General features: G+C 53.2%; 1 protein-coding gene across 5 annotated transcripts in view; it reads right to left on the reverse strand.

Annotated features, from left to right (window-relative positions):
* The window catches only part of TTLL8 (tubulin tyrosine ligase like 8), a 61543-nt gene that overhangs the window by 33193 nt on the left and 6571 nt on the right, over nt 1–21779 (reverse strand). For all 5 annotated transcript variants that reach the window (XM_023257651.2, XM_023257649.2, XM_045062551.1 and 2 more), the window contains exons 3-9: nt 19740–19831; nt 16310–16448; nt 15575–15648; nt 13682–13810; nt 12474–12588; nt 10916–11023; nt 4173–4359 (exon numbers count right to left, since the gene is read on the reverse strand). In XM_023257651.2, the coding sequence (XP_023113419.2) occupies nt 4173–4359; nt 10916–11023; nt 12474–12588; nt 13682–13810; nt 15575–15648; nt 16310–16448; nt 19740–19831 (844 nt within the window). The remainder of the gene's footprint in view (nt 1–4172; nt 4360–10915; nt 11024–12473; nt 12589–13681; nt 13811–15574; nt 15649–16309; nt 16449–19739; nt 19832–21779) is intronic.

Below are 21779 nucleotides of genomic sequence, written 5' to 3' on the forward strand. Positions count from 1 at the left end.
GAACTATTGTAAGGTTTCAAATCGTCCAAGAAGTGCTAAAAAAAAAAATTTCAGATAGACTGTGATGAGTCAAAATTGCATATTGTAATATCTAGTGTAACCACTAAAAATACAAAAATATATAGCTTGAAATAGAGTATAGGAGATGAAACGGAATAATTGGAACTAGTTCACTCATGAGAAGAAGTCAGGACAGGAAGTATAATGAAACAAAGGGGAGGTCAGTAAATAGAAAACAAAGAGAAAGATGATAAGTTTAAACCCAGCTATATTCATAATGACCCAGTGTAAACGGAAAAAACACTCCAACAGAAAAAGACTGTAAGACTGGGCAGAAAGCAAAACCTGGCCGTTGATATATGCTCTTTATATGAGACCCACTTCAAAAGATAAAGGCACCAACAGATTGAGAGCAAGAAGGTTGAAAAAGCTACACACCTTGCACACACCAACCAAAGGAAAGCTACACTAACGTCACAAAGAGTAGAATTAACGCAAGAAATATCGATAGCATTAAAGAGGACATTCTGTAACGAGGAAAAGGTCTGACCCCAGGAAGACAAAACAGTCCTGAATTGGATGTAGTGAATAATCACACAGCTAAAAGCAGAAATGCAAGAACATCAAACGTATTTGGAGATTTTAATTCCGTTCTCTCAGTAACTCAGAGAATAAGCAGGCAACGTTATCAGCGAAGATACAGATCTTAGAAACTTGACTCAACTGACTTTACAGAACACACTACTAGTCCTCAAGTCTGCATGAGAGGTTTGCTAAAACACATCACATGCTGGGCCAAAAGCAAGTTTCAACAAAACTCATGTTTCTCCTTCTTCTAAGTGATGGGCCCGAGGCCACACTTTAATAGAACTAGGGTTTGAATTCAGGCCTACTGCCCCGGAAACCCATGTCCATTTAATTATGCTAATGGCCTCTCATGTTTATTGTTTATCAGTGGTGGATGTCTGTATATAGAAAACAGAACATTGATCTTTATCCCTTACCATACGCAAAACTTAATTTAAGATTAATCGTAAAAGGCTAAAAGTGAAAGAAAAAACATTAAAGCATCTAGAAGAACTCAGAGGAGAACATTTTCATGACATTGGATAAGTAAAGGTTTCTTAAACAGGACTCTTAAAAGCCCTACCATAATAGAAAGATTCAAAACACTGGGCTTCATTAAAAAAAAAAAAAAAAAGAAATCATTGAGAGGTAAAAAGACAAGGCATACACTAAGAGGGGGTATTCTTTTTTTATATAGTATAGTTAATCAATCTTTATTTATTTATCTTAATGTTTAGTTTTGAGAGAGAGAGAGAAAGACAGAACATGACATGAGTCGGGGTGGGGCAGAGACAGAGGGAGACACAGACTCCAAAGCAGGCTCCAGACTGAGCTGTCAGCACAGAGCCCGACGCAGGGCTTGAACCCATGAACCGTGAGATCATGACCTGAGCCGAAGTCAGATGCTCAACTGACTGAGACACCCAGGCACCCTGAGAGAGTATTCTTTATTTTATTTTGTTTTTTTATTTTTTTTAAATATGAAATTTATTGTCAAATTGGTTTCCCATACAACACCCAGTGCTCATCCCAAAAGGTGCCCTCCTCAATACCCATCACCCACCCTCCCCTTCCTCCCACACCCCAACAATCCCTGAAAGGGTATTCTTAATGCACATATCCAACAAAGGACTCAATGAGGAATGCTTAGAGTACTCTTAGAAATCCATTTAAAGATGTGACGACCACTCTTGAGGCCAGGAAAATGGAAGCAAAAATAAACTACTGGGACCACATCAAATAAAAAGCTCCTGCACAGTGAGGGAAACCACCAAAAAAACTAAAAGGCAACCTTTGGAATGGGAGAAGGTATTTGCAAAGGACATATCCAATAAAGGATCCGTATCCAAAATATATAAAGAAATTATACAACTCAACACCCAAAAAAACCAAATAATCCAATTTAAAAATGGGCAGAAGACATGAACAGACATTTCCCCATAGAAGACACCCAGATGGCCAACAGACACATGAAAAGATGCTCCACATCACTCATCATGGCGGAAATACAAATCAAAACCATGATGGGATACCACCTCACACCTGTCAGAATAGCTACAAGAAGTAACAGGTGTCGGTGAGGATGTAGAGAAAGGGGAACCATCTTGCACTGCTGGCGGGAACGTAACCTGGCGAAGCCACTCTGGAAAACAGTGTGGAGGTTCCTCCGAAAGTTAAAAATGGTAATTGCACTACTGAGTATTTACCCAAGGAATACAAAAACACGAATTCGAAAGGATACGTGCATCCCTATGTTTACTGAAGCATTTTCTACAATAGCCAAATTATGGAAACAGCCCAAGTGTTCATTGACTGATGAGTGGATAAAGAAGATGCGGTACGTATACATACACACGGTGGAATACTACTCAGTGATGAAAAAGAATGAAATCTCGCCATTTGCGATAACATGGATGGAGCTAGAGAGTATAATGCTGAGCAAAAGAAGTCAGAAAAAGACAAATACCACGTGATTTCACTCAACAAACAAAACAAATGAGCAAAGGGGGAAAAATGAGGGAAACAAACCAAGAAACAGACTCAACTACAGAGAACACACCGATGGCCACCGGAGAGGAGGCAGGGGATGGGAGAAACCGGTGATCAGGATTAAGGGGTGCACCTGTTGGGCTGAGCGCTGGGTGACGGATAGAAGCGTTGAGTCACCAGATTGCCCACCTGAACTAACATCACACTGTATCCCAACTATTCTGGACTTCAAAAAGGACACAGAGAACATTTTAAAAAGACTGCCAAGCTAATAGGAAAGTGACGGTGATAATACAAACATTAACAATGACAAGAAAATAATCAAGAAAATTTTTTTAATTAATACGATTTAAAAAGACACAACCAACCTGATTTTTAAATACACAAGAGACGCAGACAAGCACCTCCCAAAAGAAGATACTCAAATGCCTGACAAGCATCTGAAGCGATATCCAACCGCCCAGTCGTCAGAGGAGTGCAAACGAAGAACAAGAAGAGAGAACTGAAAAGATTCGTGGCGACAAGGCTGCCTGCCACGTGCAGGAAGCGCAGCCCACGCTCAATGCTGTTGGCCTCTAGATACGTGGAACCACTCTGGAAAATGTTCAAACACCGGGGGTAACCCAGCTGCTCACCCACGTCAGGAGGGAAAGTTCTGTGCCCTGTGGATAGCAGAAAACCCCGCTACGCGCACAGTGTGGATGAACCCCACAGATTCCGCGTCAAGCGAAAGTCACGTTAGTCCGTGACCGTGAAATCCCACAACGAAAGTGGTTACGGCGGTAGCAGTCAGGTGCGACCTCTGTGGGGTCTCTGCCTGGGAGGGTGCCTAGGGGGCCTGATGGGGGCTGCAAATGGTTTTCATCCCGAGCTGGGTGGTGGTCTCGCCGGGTGGGTACATGTGCAGAAGTACATCGGCTGGACAGATAGCAGCACACGCAGCTGTACTCGATCCAAAGGAAAAGAAAATACTCGATTGATCCAAAAGAAGTAAAGAAGGAAGGAAAGAACAACAGTGTCCCTGGGGTGGTGGTGGTGGGGGCTCTGGGCAGACCCTCCTCGCAGTCCTGCTCCTGCTGCAGGGGCGCCTGGGTCACCTCTGCCCCAGCTCCTCTGTTGGCCGCTGTTCAGGGGGTGCTGGGTCTCCCCCCCGCCCCCCGGGAAGGACTCGGCCTTCCCTTCGGGAGACGGGGAGAAGAGCCAAGCTCAGCCTCTGGATTCCCATGTGGCAGGGAGCCCTAAAGGCCGTGGAGAGTCAGCTGGGCTGGGCCGAGCAAGCGTTCTGCTCTGTCCAGAGCCCACTCGTGGGGTTCAAATGCGGTAAAAGACAAGAACCGTGTGGAAGATGCTTTAGGCGACGTTACCCAAAGGAGCCCCCAGGGGAGTGTCATCCTTTTATGAGCCAACAGGGACTTGGTGGGATCTGCGTACCCCAGCACCCTGACAGGAGCCCCAACCCCGGACAGGTGCTCCAGGTGTCCCAGGGCAGGACTTCCCTGGACAGCTCCTGAAGCCCCCGCCCCCCCAGACGCCCCGCCCCCCACCCCCACCCCGGTGTAGGTGAGCCTTGCTGCCCAGTGCGTCTTACTGAGCGGGGGACACGGGGCGCGTCTTACTCAACGAGGGAGTAGTATTGCCGCGTCAGGTCCTTCCACTCGTCCTCCGTGAGGTCCTGGGCGGCGTCCTTGAAGATGTCGATGTCCTCGTGCTCCAGCTGACCCAGGTAGGCCTGGCACACCTTGCATGCGGTGTCCACGAGCTCCCCCGAGAGGCCCATGGGCTTGGATTCCGCATTCTCGGGAACTGAAACCCAAACACAGGCTCGTGGAGGGGGGACCACCTGGGGCACCGGACACAGGCCGCCCCAGCCCGGCCAACCCGGGCACCGCGCCTGCGTCTGGCCTTCCCGCTGCTCCGCCCTCCAGCCACACTCAGCACCCACGAACGCGACACTACTTCCTGACTTGCTACAAAAGCCCGGCTTTCCTGAGCCCACGCTGGTGTCCGGTAAGTACTTGGTGAGCAGTCCTGCCTGACGCCCGCGAGCCACTGTGAGCTTACCCACTCTTACCCAGCATCTCACTCTCCTGGAACCCCAGAGTCAAGCTGGACCCCTGGGTCTCAGGAAGCACGGGGAGCTCCCCCGGCAAGGCGAAAGCGACCCTCGAGAGGCCGAGCTCCCACGCGAGGCAGCCCGGGCCCGGGCCCCCCCACCCCCAAGCCACTGAGGGAGAGGGAGCTCACAGCCAGCATCTGTCTGCGCGCACTGATGGGGAAGCAGCCTGAAGAAAGGTAAACCCAGGGACCAGGAGGCTTGTTGGGATGAAAACAACTCCACAAACCGGGGCAGGGTGGGCACGGGGGTCAGGCCCTGCACGGGCGGAGGCCTCACAGACCCCGGCAGTGCTGGGCCCGGGAGAAAGCGCTGCATTCACACGGCTGTTGTAGACAGTACAACGTGCGTTTTTAACCTGTATTGTGGTGAAATTCACAGAACATAAAAATAACCATTTTCGAGGGAAAACTGCACTTCTGTTTTCTGATCAGGCGCATAAGGAGCCTGGAAGTTGTCAACCCGGCCTGACGCCAAGTAAAAAGAATCAACAACTCTTCTTTGCTGCTTCAGAGCTGAGGTCGCCGGACAAACCGTCGTCCCCGAAGTTTGCAGAGACAGTCAGGTGGATACAGCGAACCACCCCTCACCAGGTCAGAACCCCCAGACGCCAACGCCCGGACAGGAAACCTGAACTGTAATTGATGAGCCACTGAAAGCTCCGTGTGGACAGATCTGAGGGTTAAAAATTCCAGGACCGTCCGGCTCAGGGGCCCGCATGCTTTCGTCAGTCTTACCTCTGGCAACTTGACCTGGTTTTCACAGTGAGTATGGGAGAAAAATCCCCTCCTGCTTCTGGCAAGGAAAGGGAAAAGGGACCATCTTGCAAATTGCCAGAGCATTCTGCTCTTCAGGAGGCCCGCCCTCAGGAGAAATAGTTGCCAGAGCCTGACCTGCTGGGAGAAGGCAAAGACCCAACTCCAGCCCCCGCTAGCCCTCTGTCCCGCCAAAGGGGGTAAAAACTGAGAAGCACAGTGACGTTCATAGTCCGGGGGCACAGGTTCACTAAAGACTGAGACCTAATCATGAGATTATAGAACACTCTTTCAGACAAAATTTTTAAAAAAAGTTGAGGAAATTTTTTTTTGCCAGTAGACCTGCCAAGAAATCTCAAGTTTTTCAAAGAGAAGGAAAATAACATAGGTCAGTTCCACATAAAGAAAGGAAGAGTGTTAGAAAAGGAATGAATGAAGGTAAAGTACAAACTTTTACTTTTCTTATTCTTGATATTTTATTTTTCTTATTCTTATTTTTAATAAGAATATTTTTATTATTCTTGGGGTGCCTGGGTGGCTCAGTCACTTAAGCGTCAGACTCGATTTCGGCTCAGGTCATGATCCCATGGGCATGGGATAGATCCCCGCATCAGGCTCTGCACTGAAGGTGAGAAGCCTGCTTCAGATTCTGTGTCTCCCCATCTCTCTGCTCCTCCCCTGCTCGCTCTCTGTCTCTCTCCCTCAAAATTAGTACATTTTTTTAAAAAAGAGAAGACATCATTATAGATCTCATGGACATTGAAAAGATAGTAAAGAAATACCATGAACTCTCTGCACACAAATTTGATAATCTAGATGAAATGGACCAATTTATTGAAAGACACGACCTGTCAAAATTCACACAAAAAGAAATAGATGATCTGAAGAGACCTATATCTATTAAATAAATTGAATCAGCAATTAATAACCTTCTAAAACAGAAAGCACCAGGTCCAAATGGGTTCACTGGTGAATTCTACCATTTAAAGAAGAAATTATAGCAATTTTCCACAATCTCAGTAGATAGAAACAGGGAATACTTCCTTCCTCGTTCTATGAAGCCAGCATTACCCTATCACCAAAACCAGAGAAAGACATGAGAAAAGAAAACTAAAGACTAAAATCTCTCATGAATAATAATACAGAAATCCTCACTAAAATACTAGCAAGTCAAATCCACAATGTATAAAAAGAATTATACACCATAATCAAATAAGATTTATCTTAGGTATGCAAAACTGGCTCAACATTTGAAAATCGATTAATGTAATCTATTACACATCAAAAGGCTAAAGAAGAAAAATTACATGATCGTATCGATACAGAAAAACATTTGACAAAATTCAACTCACATTCATGATAGAAGCTCTCAGCAAGCTAGGAATAGAGAGGAACTTCCTCAACTTGATAAAGAATATATACAGGGGCGCCTGGGTGGCGCAGTCGGTTAAGCGTCCGACTTCAGCCGGGTCACGATCTCGCGGTCCGTGAGTTCGAGCCCCGCGTCGGGCTCTGGGCTGACCGCTCAGAGCCTGGAGCCTGTTTCAGATTCTGTGTCTCCCTCTCTCTCTGCCCCTCCCCCGTTCATGCTCTGTCTCTCTCTGTCCCAAAAATAAATAAACGTTGAAAAAAAATTAAAAAAAAAAAAGAATATATACAAAAACCCCCTATAGCTAACATTATACTTAATGGTGAGAAATGAGAAATTTACACTCTAAAATCAAGTGCAAGATGGGGCTATGTAGAAAATCTGAAAGAATGGACAAAAAACTCCTAGAACTAATAAGTGATTAGTCAATCACTTTCCCACATACCAGAAATGAATTATTGGAATTTGAAATGAAAAACACAACACCAGGCGCGCCTGGGTGGCTCAGTCGGTTAAGCGTCCGACTTCAGCCAGGTCACGATCTCGCGGTCCGGGAGTTCGAGCCCCGTGTCAGGCTCTGGGCTGATGGCTCAGAGCCTGGAGCCTGCTTCCGATTCTGTGTCTCCCTCTCTCTGCCCCTCCCCCGTTCATGCTCTGTCTCTCTCTGTCTCAAAAATAAATAAAAAAACGTTAAAAAAATTAAAAAATAAATAAAAAATAAAAACACAACACCATTTACATTAGCACCCAAAAACTTAAATAAATATATAAATAAATAAATCTAACAAAATACGTTCAAGACCTATATGAGGAAAACTACAAACCTCTGATAAATGAAATCAAAGAAGAATGAAATTAATAGTGAGATATTCCATGTTCACGAATAGGAAAGATTTATTGTCAAGATGTCAGTTCTTGGGGTGCCTGGTTGGCGTGGTTGGTTGAGCATCAGACTTTTGATTTCGGTTCAGGTCATGATCTCACAGTTTGTGGGATCAGACCCCGCGTCGGGCTCCATGCTGACAGCATAAAGGCTGCTTGGCATTCTCTCTCTCTCCCCTGTCTCTGCCCCTCCTCCCCTTGTACTGTCTTTGTCTCTCTCAAAATAAATAAACTTAAAAAAAAAAAGATGTCAGTTCTTCCCTACTCAATCTATAAATTCAATGCAATCCCAATCAAAATCCCACAAGGCATCTTATGGATATTGACAAGTTGATTCTAAAATTTACATGGAGAGGCAGAGGATACAGAACAGCCAACCCAATATTGAAGGAGAAGGATAAATTGGAGAATTGATACTATTCAACTTCTAGTCTTACCACAAGTCTATGTAATCGAGACAGTGTGGTACTGGTGAAATAACTGACAAATAGATCCCTGGACCCGAATAAAGAGCCCAGAAATAGACCCACAAAAATATGGTCAACTGATCCATGACAAAGGCGCAAAGGCTATACAACAGAAAAAAGTGGTCTTTTCAACAAATCGTGCTGAAACAGGTGCAAAAAAAAAAAAAGCACACAAAAAAGAATTTAGATACAGTTTTTACACCCTTCATAGAAATTAACTCAAAATGGATCATACACCCAAGTGTGAAACACAAAAGTACAGAACTCCTAGAAGACAGCATGGGAAACCACCAAGATGAAGCTGGGTGCAGTGGTAAGTTTTTAGACACATTCCCAAAGGCACAGTTTATGAAAGAAATACTTGATAAGCAGGACTCAATACTGTCAGGAGGATGAGAAGATAAGTCGAGGACTTGGAGAAAATATTTGCAAAAGACACTCTGGTAAAGGGCTGTTATCCGAAATACACACACACACACACACCACACACACAAAACCCCTCTTAAACCTCAACCAGAAACATTTTCAAATGGTAGGGAAGCTGAACAGATTTCTCACCAAAGACTATATTTACAGATGGCAAAGAAGTATATTAAAAGATACACAGGGCGCCTGGGTGGCTCAGTCGGTTGAGAGTCTGACTCTTGATTTCAGCTCAGGTCATGATCCCAGGGACATGGGCTAGAGCCCCACATCAGGCTCCACACAGAGCATGGAGCCTGCTTAAGATTCTCTCTCTCTCCCTCTGCCCATCTTTCCTGCTTTCTCTCTCTAAGAAATAAAAAACTTAAAAAAAAAAAAGATTCTCTCTCTCTCTCTCCCTCCCTCTCCCCAATTCACACACTCTCTAAAAACATATAAATAGGGGCGCCTGGGTGGCGCAGTCGGTTAAGCGTCCGACTTCAGCCAGGTCACGATCTCGCGGTCCGTGAGTTCGAGCCCCGCGTCGGGCTCTGGGCTGATGGCTCAGAGCCTGGAGCCTGTTTCCGATTCTGTGTCTCCCTCTCTCTCTGACCCTCCCCGGTTCATGCTTTGTCTCTCTCTGTCCCAAAAATAAATAAATGTTGAAAAAAAAAATTAAAAAAAAAACACATAAATAAATAAGTAAACAAATGAATAGGTAAATAAATAAAAATAGTGTATTTTGAAAAGCAAAAAAAGATGCTCAAGGCCACGTGTCATTGGGGAACTTTAGGTGAAAACAGCAAGAGACACTGCACACCTGTCACAACGGCCCAAATCCGGACCACGGACGCCACGAGCGCTGGGAGGACGCGAAGCACTCATTGCTGGTGGGGTGCAAAATGGTGCGGCCACTGTGGAGGACAGCTTGGTGGTGTCTTACCAAACTAAGCACACTCTTTTTTAATTTTTTTTTAACGTTTATTTGTTTTTGAGACAGAGAGAGAGAGAGCATGAACGGGGGAGGGGCAGAGAGAGAGGGAGACACAGAATCCGAAGTAGCTCCAGGTTTCGAGCTGTCAGCACAGAGCCCGACGCGGGGCTCGAACCCACGGACCGCGAGATCATGACCTGAGCCGAAGTCGGACGCTTCACCGACTGAGCCACCCAGGTGCCCCAAAGCACACTCTTACCATCGTGTCCAGCGATCAGGCTCTGTGGTATTTAGCCAAACGAGTTGAAAACTTATGGTTGCACAAAAACCTGCACCCAGATCATAACTGCCCAAACTTGGAAGCAGCCAACATGCCCTTTAGTAGGTGATGGAGAAAGTCAGCCACACGGTGGGCCATCCACACAATGGAGTGTGATGTGGCACTAAAAGGAAATGAGCTACCAAGCCATGATGGAGTTGGAGGGACCTTAGCTGCGCATCACTGAGTGAAAGAGGCCAGAAAAGGCCACGCTGGGGGCGCCCGGGGGGCTCAGTCGCTAAGCGTCCAGCTCTGCATTTCAGCTCAGGTCATGATCTCACGGTCTGAGCGTTCGAGCCCCACGGCGGGCTCTGTGCTGACAGCGTGGAGCCCGCTTGGGATTCTCTCTCCCTCTCCGTCTGCCCTCCCCCACTCTCTCTCTCCTCCTCCTCCCCCCCGCTCATGTGGGAGCCCCCCCCGTCTCTCTCAAAATAAGTAAATAAACTTAAAAAGGAAAATAAAAAAGAAAAAAAAACTAGAAGAAAAAAAACTAGAAGAAAAAAAACTAGAAGAAAAAAAACTAGAAGAAAAAAATAAATAAATAAAAAGGAAAAGAAAAGGAAGGCTACGTGCGTATGCTCTCAACCGTATGACATCTGGAAAAGGCGGAATGACGGTGACAGCGAAAGGACCAGTGGTGGCCAGGGGCGGGGGCCAGGGGCCCGTCCCCAGGCGGGGACGTCAGGGCACCAGAAGCACTGTGTCTGTACCGTGACGGCGGGCCCGCGCCCTGATGCAGCTGTCCAAACCCACCCCACGTACAAGACCGCAGCTCAGTACAAACGCCGTGAGAAGGACGTGTCCACACGGGGGCATCCGTCACAGCAAAGGCACCAGCCGGTGGGGACGCTGACGGCGGAGGGGGCTCTGGGGGCCTATGGGAAATCCCTGCACCTTCTGCGCAAGTGCACTGCGAACCGAAAGCTGCTTTATCAAAATCAACAACAACAACTTCTTTGGGTTTCGTAGGCCTAACGCCACGGTGGCTCTGCACCACGCGGGAAAGCCACTCCCCATCTACCTCTTCTGCAGGGAGGGAGGACCCCATCCTGGACGCACGGCCCGCTGCCCCTCCTGCACTGTTCTCCCCGCACGGTGCAGCCTCGGGCCCCACACACCTTTCTTGCTGCCGGGGCCGCGGTCGCCGGCCTCCCCGCTGCTGCCGCACTTGTGGTGCCTGACCACCCACTTGAGGATGCTGGAGGCCACCGTCCGCCGGAAGTCGTCTGAAAGGACACCCAGGCCTCGCCCCCTCTCCGGCCAGGGACCAGGGACCTTGGCCAGCACCAGCTGTCCTCAGCCCAGGCGCCCCACAGGCCTCACCTCCCCCTCGCTGCCTTCGAGGGGGCCGTTCCCTCTGCCCCGGCCTCTCATGGGCCCTGTCAACGGGCCCAGAAGCAGAACCCACGCACCCCCTCCCTGCCTCTCTCCTGCTCGCCCCAACCCCCCACCCGGGGCCACAGTGCATGGACACCCTCACCACCTCCCCCTGCTCCTGTGCCCTCGGCCCCGCACAGAGGACAGAAGACCCCCGCAGACACACCAGGACCCTGCCCACCCCAGGAGCCTCTCTGCACCTCCCTGGACATGCTGGCTCCCACAGCTCCTGGCGTGCATGGACCGAAGGGCTGGGCACAGAGGACAGCTCTGGGTCCCACAGACGCAGGCTGGGGGCTGGCCTGGCTTGGAGCGCTGGCTCGTGCCCGGAGAGGCGGCCGGCACCCCCGTGAGCCAGCCCATACTCACCTCCCACCCGCGCCCTCGGGGAGGTCCACAAGAGACGCCCACACCTTCTCACCAAAACTTGCCCTTCCTCATTGCAGAGGAAGCTGCCCCCCACCCCAACCCCACCCGCCCGCCCGGCAGCTGCTGCCACGTGGGAAACATCCGGAACCTGAGCTCCCTTCCCCAGCTTCCCCAGGACCTCAGAGCTTCTCTCCTGAGCCTCCTCTGTCCACCGGAACAAAGACCCTGAGCTCGCCAGCTGACCTGTAGCCCCTCTGCCCGTCACACTCAGGCACACTGCCCGCTGCGGCCCGGTCCCCTCCGAGCTCCTGTCCTCTGGGTCTCTCTGAGAGGCCCCTGCTCACCACCCTCTCCTCCCCCGCACCTCTCACCTCCAGCCCGCACAGACCCCACCTTGTCCTGCCTGTAGCCATCTGCTCCTGGGAGCTCCAGGGTGGGGTCAGATCACACGGCAGGGCAACGCCGTGTCTCCATGGCCCCAGGCCCGTGCTCAGGAAACACAAGTTACCCCCAAAAGGGCAGTGCTCACCTGTCCTGACCTTCCCCTTCTCTCTCCTCCCTTGGCGGGTCAATCCAGGAGTCCTCCCTCTGTCCCCAGGCCAGAGCCTGTCACCCACAGGACCAGCCCCACGCCAGCCTCTCCCAGAAGCCCAGTCAGAACCAAGCTGCTGACGCTCGGCTCCACAGCCCCCGTCGGCCTCCTGCTCCCATCCTGCAGCTGCGGCCCATGGAAACGTCTGGACCGGCCCTCACCACGTGAGACGGAGCTGAGCCCCCGGGCCTTGGGACGGGACCGGTCCAGCCCTGCAGCTGCGGCCCAGCCCCCCCTCCCTTCCAAAGGCTTCCGCAGCCACCTCAGCGAGAAAGTGGGCCACAGAGGGGCCCTGGCCGCCTGACGCCCGGTGGTCTCGCCTCCAGCCACGGACTTACCCAGGAATTCTTGCTTCTCGTTCTCAGTGCAGAGGCCGTAGCAACGTGGGAAGAAGGAGTCAGGGTCGGCCTGGACGTACCACGGTAGGTTCCGCATGTTCACACACAGCCCGATCTCCAGAGACAGCGGCACGTCAGGCCCCCGCAGGCCGTGTGCTGGTCCACTCAGACCAGCCTGAACGCCCACCGGCCGGCAGCACCGGCTCCAAGGGGCTCTCGGGAGGCGGGGATGCCCCCCCCCCCGGCCTCCCAGTCCCTCCTGACCCCCGGTCAGCTGGTTGTGCTGGCCGACGTGCAGGCCAGGAGGAAACAGGGGTGGTAGGTCCTGTGCTCACCTCCCAGGCGCCTAGATGGTGCTGGGCCCAGGCCCCGGGAAGGAGGGAGTGGGCTCGCTCATGGGCACACTCACGGCTGCCCCACAAAAGTAACACTGGCTGTTACACAGGCTTGGCAGTTTTGCACCCCACGGTCCAGCTCATTGCCCCACTTGGAAAAAAGTGCCAAGTGGCCGGGAAATGCAGCGCCCACTGGCTGCTGGGCACACTGGTGGCTACTCTGCCAGGGGGTCTTTGTGGGGTTTCTGGCCTGACTGTGCCACCTGTGGGCACGGCCCACACCCCAGAGGAAGTCACCAGGAGGCCTGGCGAGGGTGTGTAGGGGCCAGACCCCCACGGGGAGCACTGGTGGCAGTGTGAGCCTCACCCCTGAGCCTCCGGGTTATCCCTGTTGCCAGGAAGCCCCTCTACCCAGCCTCTCCCGAGAGGATACATGCAGGCCTGTCCACCCTGGGTGGACCTCAGGCCCCTGAAGTAGCAGGGAGGGGGCCGTGGGACTGAAAGGGGGTGACAGGAGGGGCCGGAAGCCCCAGGGCAGGGGCGGTGGCCTGGCTCTCCCTCAGACCCAGAGCCCCTCCAGGGTGCAAAGCCCAGGTCGGGCTGTGCCGGTAACCCCCACCGCCCTGCCTGGGGTTTGGCCTGCGTGCCCAGAGGGCAGTCACAGGCCAAAGGGCACTTGGGGCCCTGGGAACAGCAGTGGGGCAGGTGCTGAGGGACTCTGGACACCGATACTGCATGGTGTGGCCTCTGACCAGGCAGCAGTCCCAGGGAGGAGCCCGGAGGTGACCAGTCCACATGTCGTCCTCCCAGCCTCAGGGCCCTGGTGCTTGGGGCTCCTGTCCCGCCAGCCTCCCCGCCAGCCCTCCCACTCACCTTGGTGGTGAAGGAAGCCGTCTTCCCATAGTGATTCAGCATCTGGTCACAGTTCAAGCTGTGATAGTCAACGACATCCCTTTTGATGGTCCAGAGGAAGTACGGCATTTCGTTTTTGACCAACCTGGACTGGCAAGAAAAAAAACCCTCATCAAAACCCGACATCCAAGGTTCATATCTTTGGGTGTTGGGGTGTCAGTAAGAGTGAAGGAAATCAGATTTTAAACGACACTTAAAGTGTGTATTCTGTGATTCTCGTCTGGAAAGCTAGAGACACCTGTTCCCTGAGGGCCTACTATGTGCTGTGCTGGGAGCAACCAGCACACAGGGGCCCTGCTCTCAAGAAACAAGTGCGGGGCTCCGGCTAGCAGCTGCAGGGGCACCAAAAGTGTGTGGCTGAGTGAGGTCTGAGCTGCCTGCCCGTGGATGCCCACGTGAGGTTTGGGGACATGCCACACGTGGGCATGGGGTGAACTCTCTGCTTCGTGGCCTGGGTGACCATGGGAGACGGCCTCCCCCCCTCCTCCCCACTCCTGCCGAGCAAGAGGCAGGGCCACTGAGCTAGACCCAGGGTGGCCTTGGCGGCGATGCTTTTGTTCACAAGTAGAAGCACCTGTTTGGTCAAAATATCTTACCAACGAGACACAAGGAAAAGAAAACATTGTCCAAAATTCTGACACCCTCAAGACCCTTCAGGGTCATTCCGAGCAGACCAGCATTTGAGGGCACACCTAATGTTCTGCAACGCAGCCTAGCCTACCTGGACCCCATGTGAGGGCAGGACCGGGCTCCCCCCACCCCAATGCCAACACGAGCGCCCGGAGGGAGCGGGGAGCTGGCCAGCAGCATCAGTTCCTAAAACCCATCCCAGTGCTGGACGCATGGCCTTCCCTCCTACTCCAGAGTGACGGCTAGCTTTTGTTGCCACTTTCTGGCGCAAGTCCCATTTGTTCAAATGTGGGACGGACTGTCTTAGCAGGGCGTGGACCTTCAGCCCCCTGACTCCACACGGCGCCTCCTCAGGGTTCCCCGAGTCAACTCTGGAGCTTAGTGTCTGCATCCGGGGCTGGGCCCACTTCCCCGTGTGTCTGTTCACTGCTCCTCTGTGAGCCCTGCACACGTTCTGGACCTTAGATCGCCCCAGGTCCGTGGAGTGCCCCGCTCTGGCTGGCCTCCCGGCTGCCCTCAGGGGTCTTCCGGGGACCCAGAAGACCTGTCCTCCTTCCAACCGTCGGAGGTATCAGCTGTCTTCCTTGTGGAGCTGTTGGGCAGGGTTTCACATTTCTCCCCTCCCCCACATCAGGCAACTTGCAACATTCCCCCCTCGCCCCACCCCCACCCCAGCAGGTGCACGGTCTCCCAGTGCTGTCTCCAGGAGCCGCTGCTTCTTCAGCGCTGACCTTGCTCGTTGACCTGGGTGAGGCCCCACAAGCCTGGCCCTGCTCTGGACCTGACTCTGCCTCCCGCCTGCGCACCCCTGTCCCCACCATCGCGGCCTCACCAAGTGGCCTGTGTGCCCTCCTGCCTGCTCTGGTCCTTTCCCACGGCTTCCACAGAGTTGTAGTCACAGCTTGTCTCCTTGCACGCATGCGCACACATGGACACACGCAAGCACGTGCACAGGGCACACACAAGCACATGAACAAGGGCATGTACAGACGAACACGAGCACGCACACAGGCACACACATACACACGGGAGAGCAGGAGCATACGGACACACAGAACGCGTGCACATGCCCCCTCCCCCTCCGCCCCCCCCCTCAATGAGCCCGTGCACGGATGCACACCAGCAAGCGCACGCATATGTGTCCTGCAGCCTGGCCTGCCTGGCCTTGTCGCCTGTCCCCAGGACACCGGGAAGGTGGCAGTGTGAGGAGGCGGGGGGACCTACCATCACATCGTGGATGTCATCTGTCTTCTCCGGAGCCGCTTCTTGGTGTTCTCTGCCTTCCGCACGTTTCTGTTCTGCAAACACGACACCCAGAGAGTCGTCAGCACGGCAGGGCCCCGCGGCCACAGCGCCCTCGCGACTCCTCAGCAACCTTCCGGGGCTCGGGCCACTTCCGCCCGTCTGAGCTGAGCGTCAGCCGCGCGAACCCTCCACCGGGGGCTCAGCGCCAGGGTCGCGGACCGGCGTAGGGCGGGGCGGCCTTCGGGCGTGCGTCGTGCGTGGCGGAGAGGGGCGCGGGGAGCGGGCAGGGGGGCTGGGCTTTGATGTGCGGAGCGGGCCTGCGCAGACCCCAGGGACTGAGGGTGCACCTGCCGTCCGCGGAGCGGAGCGGGAGGCGGGGCCTCGGGCGGGGCGAGCCGGGGAGAGGCCAGAGGAGGGCCGGGCAGGGCGGGGGGCGCTGAAGGAGCCTGGCAACTGGGCAGACCCGGGAGGACGACGCCTGGCATGGGCAGTGGGACACTGAGAAGCAAGCAGACCAGGGCGTGAGAGCACACGCGCAGTGCGTGGTCACCTGCGGAAGGCAGGCCAGGAGGGTGACCGGGACACTTGGGGCGGAGGCCCAGGTCACAGGCCCTGTGGCCAGAACAGCATCTCCGGGGCAGTGTGACTCATCTGGTCCTCTGACAGACACACGCGTGCCTTACTCCGAGAGACATGACGCCTTCGATACTCTACCTGTCACCCCCACACCGTCATCGTCCACATTCAGGAGGACCTTGGGCAGAAAGTGGAACTTCTTCTCCACCCAGCCCTTTCTTCGGAGGGCGGCCCGTATCACTGGGTAGTGCCCGTAGATGGAGAAAATCTTCTTTTCCTCGAATTGCAAGAGCATATTTTAAATGAAAGAATTGAAAGACAAGGCAGCTAATTCTCTGAGAGGAGGCTTCAGAGCAGGAGGGACAGACAGACTGCACCAGCAGGAAACACCTGCTCCAAGGAAACACCCGGAAACACCCAGAACGCACACACATGGGCATGGGGCTGGGTCCTCCTCTGTGGTGTGTGTCCACTTTGTGGGCCTTGCACACATGGGCCTCACATGCACAAAGGCTCAGAGGTCCAGCACAAGCAGGACCAGGGGTGTAGCCTCGGCTCAGGGCAGGTCTGGGTCTGGAAGGTGGGCCTGGGGCGGCAGAACCTGGAGGGGGTGCGACCTACACTCTCTCTTCTCGACGAAGGCAACAGTCCCTCGTGCTTGGGGGTGAGAGGATGGGTGCCCGAGGTTTAAGGAGGGATGAGGGGGAGGAGTCGTTCATCCACCCAGGAAGGGCCTGAGGGACAGGAGTGCCAGCACCAGGAAGGCTGGGGACTCCTCCAGTCACTGTGGGAATGAACGCAGATGCCTGGGCACCAGGCAGGCAGCTGGCAGCTGGTGGAGTGTACCTAGGCTTTCGCAGCTGGGGGACGGGAGAGTAATGGTCATGCTGGAGCCCCTGGGTCTCATGCTGCTGAGGGCACAGCCTGGACACATTCACCTGCGTTAGGGTCACAGAGGGTGACAGCTGCAGGGCAGTCAGGAAACAGGTGCATAGTCAGCAGTGAGCTTAGGGCCTTGCGAGTTTGTGGGAGCAGGCAGAGAGGGCAAGTGGCTCAAGCTCACTGGTGTCCCTGATTAGCTGACTGAATTGACCAGAAGACAGACTATCCTGGGTGGGCCTGACCTAATCAGATGCACCTCTTAAAAGGGGGTCCAGGGCTTCCCTGAAGTTGGAGATTCAAAGCAGGAGAGACCTCGCCCCATTGCTAGTTTTCAAGAAGCCAGTTCTACGGCCACAAGGGAATGAATCCTGCCAACAAGCCCAGGGAGCCTGGAGGTAGGTCCTTCTCCAGTTGAGACTCCGGATGAGACCCCGGCCCAGCTGATGCCTCATTTCAGCCTTGAGAGACCCTAAGCGGAGGACCCCACAGAAGCTGTGAGATAACAAATGTTTAAGCGGCTAAGTTCAGAGTGATTTGTTACACAGCCCTGATAGCTAACACATCCTAGGATGTGTCCACACCCAGGAACACATACGATAAAGCGTGTTCCTGGGACTAGAAGCCGTGAGTTCAAGTTCCAGCACCCACGTGACAGACCCAGCAGGTCAGAGGGCCTCTCCGAGCCTCCTTCCACTCAGAAAATCTGTCCAAAGTCTGTCCTCGCCACCCACAGGACTGTGAACCAGGACAGAGGGATGTGGACAAACTTGGCCACAGAGGGGCTGCCCTGATGGAGAGGTGGGCAGGGAACATGACCACTGGCCACCTGCGAGAGTGTCAGCACCCCGTGCCCCAGCAAGACCTCCTGGCCACCCCAACACCTGGCTTGCTTATAGTTAAATTGAACAACTTTAGGAAAGCTAATTAATTTTAATCGACAGAATACAGTTCCTCGGGGAACTACAGAGTACAAGACCCGTAACATGTAAGAGAGGGGAAATGGAATTTTAAAAGTCATCGGTCCACAAGGAGGCACACAATGAGGGGGAAGCCGGGCAGCCAGGAAAAACTGAGTGGGTCAAGGAGACGGGACACATGGGGATGCCTGAGGACAGCAGGACTGCACTTATAGATACACGCAGCAAAGGCTCCAGGCTGGAGTTTTAAAAATCTCAGTCAATGCTGTTTACAAGAGAAAATCAAAAGCCTGAGCCTACAGACAGGTAGGACGTAAAAGGATCTAAATCTGAGACAAAATATCCTTTGGGACAAGTAAACCACTAAAGAAAATCATCCCATAATTTACAAAAAGATTCACCTCACCAGGAAGGTACTTCTGTATGCAGCCACTCAGAGGGCTGTAACGGCATAAAGCCAAAACTGACATTCCCACAAAGTGAAGGAATCCACGGTTATCACCGGGCGTTGACCAGCTTCTCTCCTGGACCAAAGATTGCAATAAGACTCCAAGACCTGAGCACATAACCATCTCAGCCCTGACGACTCTGAATGGAGAACCCGCACCGGCCTTCACGTGAACGCACACGATGCCGGGCATACAGCGAGTCGGAACCCACGTCAACGGAATAGCACTACGCAGATGACATTCTCACCCACAGTGCACCCGTGCTAGAAATCAGCAACAAAATACGTAGAAAAAACTCACAAGGATGGACATTAACTATGCTTTTAAGTAACCCACAATCAAGGGAAAGGAATCTATGAATTATAGAATACTTTGAACTACATCTCAACAAGAGTACTATGAAAACTTGAGAAATCAGGGGCGCCTGATTGACTGAGCGTCTGACTTGGGCTCAGGTCATGATCTTGAGGTTCGTGAGCTCCGGTGCCATATCGGGCTCCCTGCTGTCAGCATGGAGCCTGGAGCCTGCTTCTAAGATCCTCTGTCTCCCTCTCTCTCTCTCACGCTGTCTCAAAAATAAATATTAAAAAAAAAAAAAAAAAGCTTGTGAAATCAGCTAATGCAATACTTAAAGGGATATTTGTAGCCCAAATGTTCACGTTTTTAGGTTTCGGTAGAAAACCTGAAAATTAATGAGCTGGCATGGTTCCATTGGCATGAAACCCCAGAGAGCACGCCAGGCGGCCACCAGGACCAGGCCGGTGGCGGCAGGCGCCCCGTCACAGTGCAGTGGCTGTGGTCTGGCTGTGCACACTCGGTGCACCCAGCCGGTCACACGTGGGCTGTGCGTTCACGCTTTGGAACCACATTTTGTGTGTGATGTGCTGAGCTCCTCGGAGCTCCTATGCGCCAGCCTTCTGAGCTGGGCAGGGTAAAGCCAGAGAACGCAGGCTTTTCCCCAGCGAGGGCAGCCCTCTGCCCCCACAAAAGGTCACCAGCAGTTGCCTCAATCCCAGCCACCTGGGGGCTGGCACTGGGGAGCCAGGGCAGAACCAAGGCTGGTGGAGGCGAGGGCAGCAGGGGAGCCGAGGGCCTCAAAGGCGACCCAGTCCCTCTCCAAATTCCTAAGTAAATCTCCATGTTTAAGAAGTACCCCCGCCTTGGGGCGCCCGGCTGGCTCAGTCCGAAGAGCATGGGACTCTTGATCTCAGGGTGGTGAGTTCGAGCCCCTCTCCGGGTGTAGAGCTTACTTACGTCAATGAAACTTTAAAAAAAGGTGCTCCCCACCCCCATCCCCCCCAGCCCCAAAGCGCATTTTACCTTGATGGCCTTTTCTGTTAATTGTCTTGCTATTTTGTATCTGTCTGATTTGGGGGAAGATGTCAAGTCTTGGGAAATCCCTCGTTTTAATTCTGCAGAAGAGAAACAGGCATCAAGGCAAAGGTAAAAGCACACAGGTGGACACTTGGGAAGGAGCCTTAATCATAGAAGCCCCACCCCCACCCCCGTGGCCCTCCTCCCGGCCCGCCTCCCCCCACCCCCTCCCCCCACCCACCCCCCCCCCCCCGCCCCCACACCCTCCTCCTGCAACTCCTCAGCCCCTCCCCAGGCTGCATTCTGGGCAGCTCTGGCTGGGGCACCCTCTCTCCTTCTGGAGACCATGGCCCCAACTCACCCTAACCCCACCCCCACCCCCCACCTGTCCAGGTCAGTCCTTCCTTCCACCAGCCCCTCCCTGCTCCTGTCCCTGACTCTGGCCACCAGACTCCCATCAGCACACACCCAGTTTTAGTGCAAACGCCTTAAAAATTCAAATGAAAACCTTCCTCTCTGCAGCCCACCGTCCTGCACACTCCTGCCTTCAGCCTCCCTCCACACCCTCACCTGCTGGGCTCCACCATGGACACACACACAAGCTGGTCCCATGGTCACTCCCCTGGGCCCCCCTTCCCCTCCTCACTGTGGCCCCTCCTCTCTCTCCACACCCTAACCTTGGAGGTGCCCAGGCCTGGGCCTCAGACTCCATGCTGTGCTGTCCCTACCCACTCCCTGGGCCATCTCATCCTGCCTGGTGGCTTTAAATTCCAGTGTCCCCAGGCCCCTGGAATGTGTGCCTTCCATGCAGACCACCCGGCCTCCTGACCCCTCCTGGACGCCTGGTGCCTGGATATCCCAGGAGCATCGGAGGCGGGGCTAGCCAGCAGCAGACATCCACCCACCCCCCACCCCCCAACCTTCGCCCTGTGGAGCCACGCGGCCCATCAGTACAGACAAAAGCAGCAGAGCCATTCGGTGGGGATGCTGTTCTAACAACTACACGTCCACGTGGAGAAAGCAAATCCCAACCCCACCTGACAACACACACAATTAATTTGAAGTCGATCACGGGCCTCAGTGTGAATGCTGGGCACAAAGCGTCTGGCAGAAAGCACCGCCCTGGGTCAGGCAAAAATCCCTGAGAGGTACACAGAAAGCACTAACTGTAAAAGTTGAAATTGGTGAAGTGAAAACGTTCGGCTGTGTTAAGGAAATGGAAAGATAGAAAGCACGGATCGGGGGGAAAATATTCACAATGTGTCTATCAGACGAAGCCCGACACAAAAGGTGACGAGTGGTTCCATCTACGTGAGGTTCCGGAGCAAGATTAACCCATGGAGACAAAAGCCAGGACAGGGGAGGGAGTGGGGGGGAGGGGGAGGGCACGAGGAAACTGCCCGTGGCACCAACAGTCCAACAGCATCGCCTTGGAACGCGCGACGCCAGGCTCAGCAGAACGACAGACAAGAAACGGAAGCCACAGAAGCCACGGAAGCCACGGAAGCCATGGAAGCCACAGGCACACGTCGTGCAGGCACAGCCGCCAGGAACTGACAGAAACGCAAGCCAGGGGCAGTGAGGACTAAGATCTTCAGGACAGCGCCTCGTGAACACACGCGGGGCCCCCGCTCAACAGCAGCCACGCACGCGACCTCCAGGACGCAGGGAGCGTGGGTTAAAATAGACCGTAGAGAGGCTCTGGTTTGTCCTCTGGCCACAGAGCAATGAATTGAGGAGTCAGCGACAGAACAGAATGTCCCAGAAAACTCCTGCGCGTTTAATACACAGATCCTAATACACACGTGTCAGGGAGGCAGAGGGGAAAGGGCTGCATAGTTGTTGCCCAAATGATAACTAAAACACCAAGTATCAAACTTCGTGGGCTGAAGTTAAGTCGTATTTACAGACATTTTTAGCTGCAGATGCATATATTCAAAAATAATAAAAGCTAAAAGGAATGAGTTAAAAGCATCCATCTGAAGACCTTAGAAAGAATGCTAAATTTAAGCCCAAAGATATTACAAGAAAATGAATAGAAAGGAG

Source organism: Felis catus, chromosome B4 (assembly GCF_018350175.1).
Source record: "Felis catus isolate Fca126 chromosome B4, F.catus_Fca126_mat1.0, whole genome shotgun sequence".
NCBI classification, from domain to species: Eukaryota; Metazoa; Chordata; class Mammalia; order Carnivora; family Felidae; genus Felis; species Felis catus.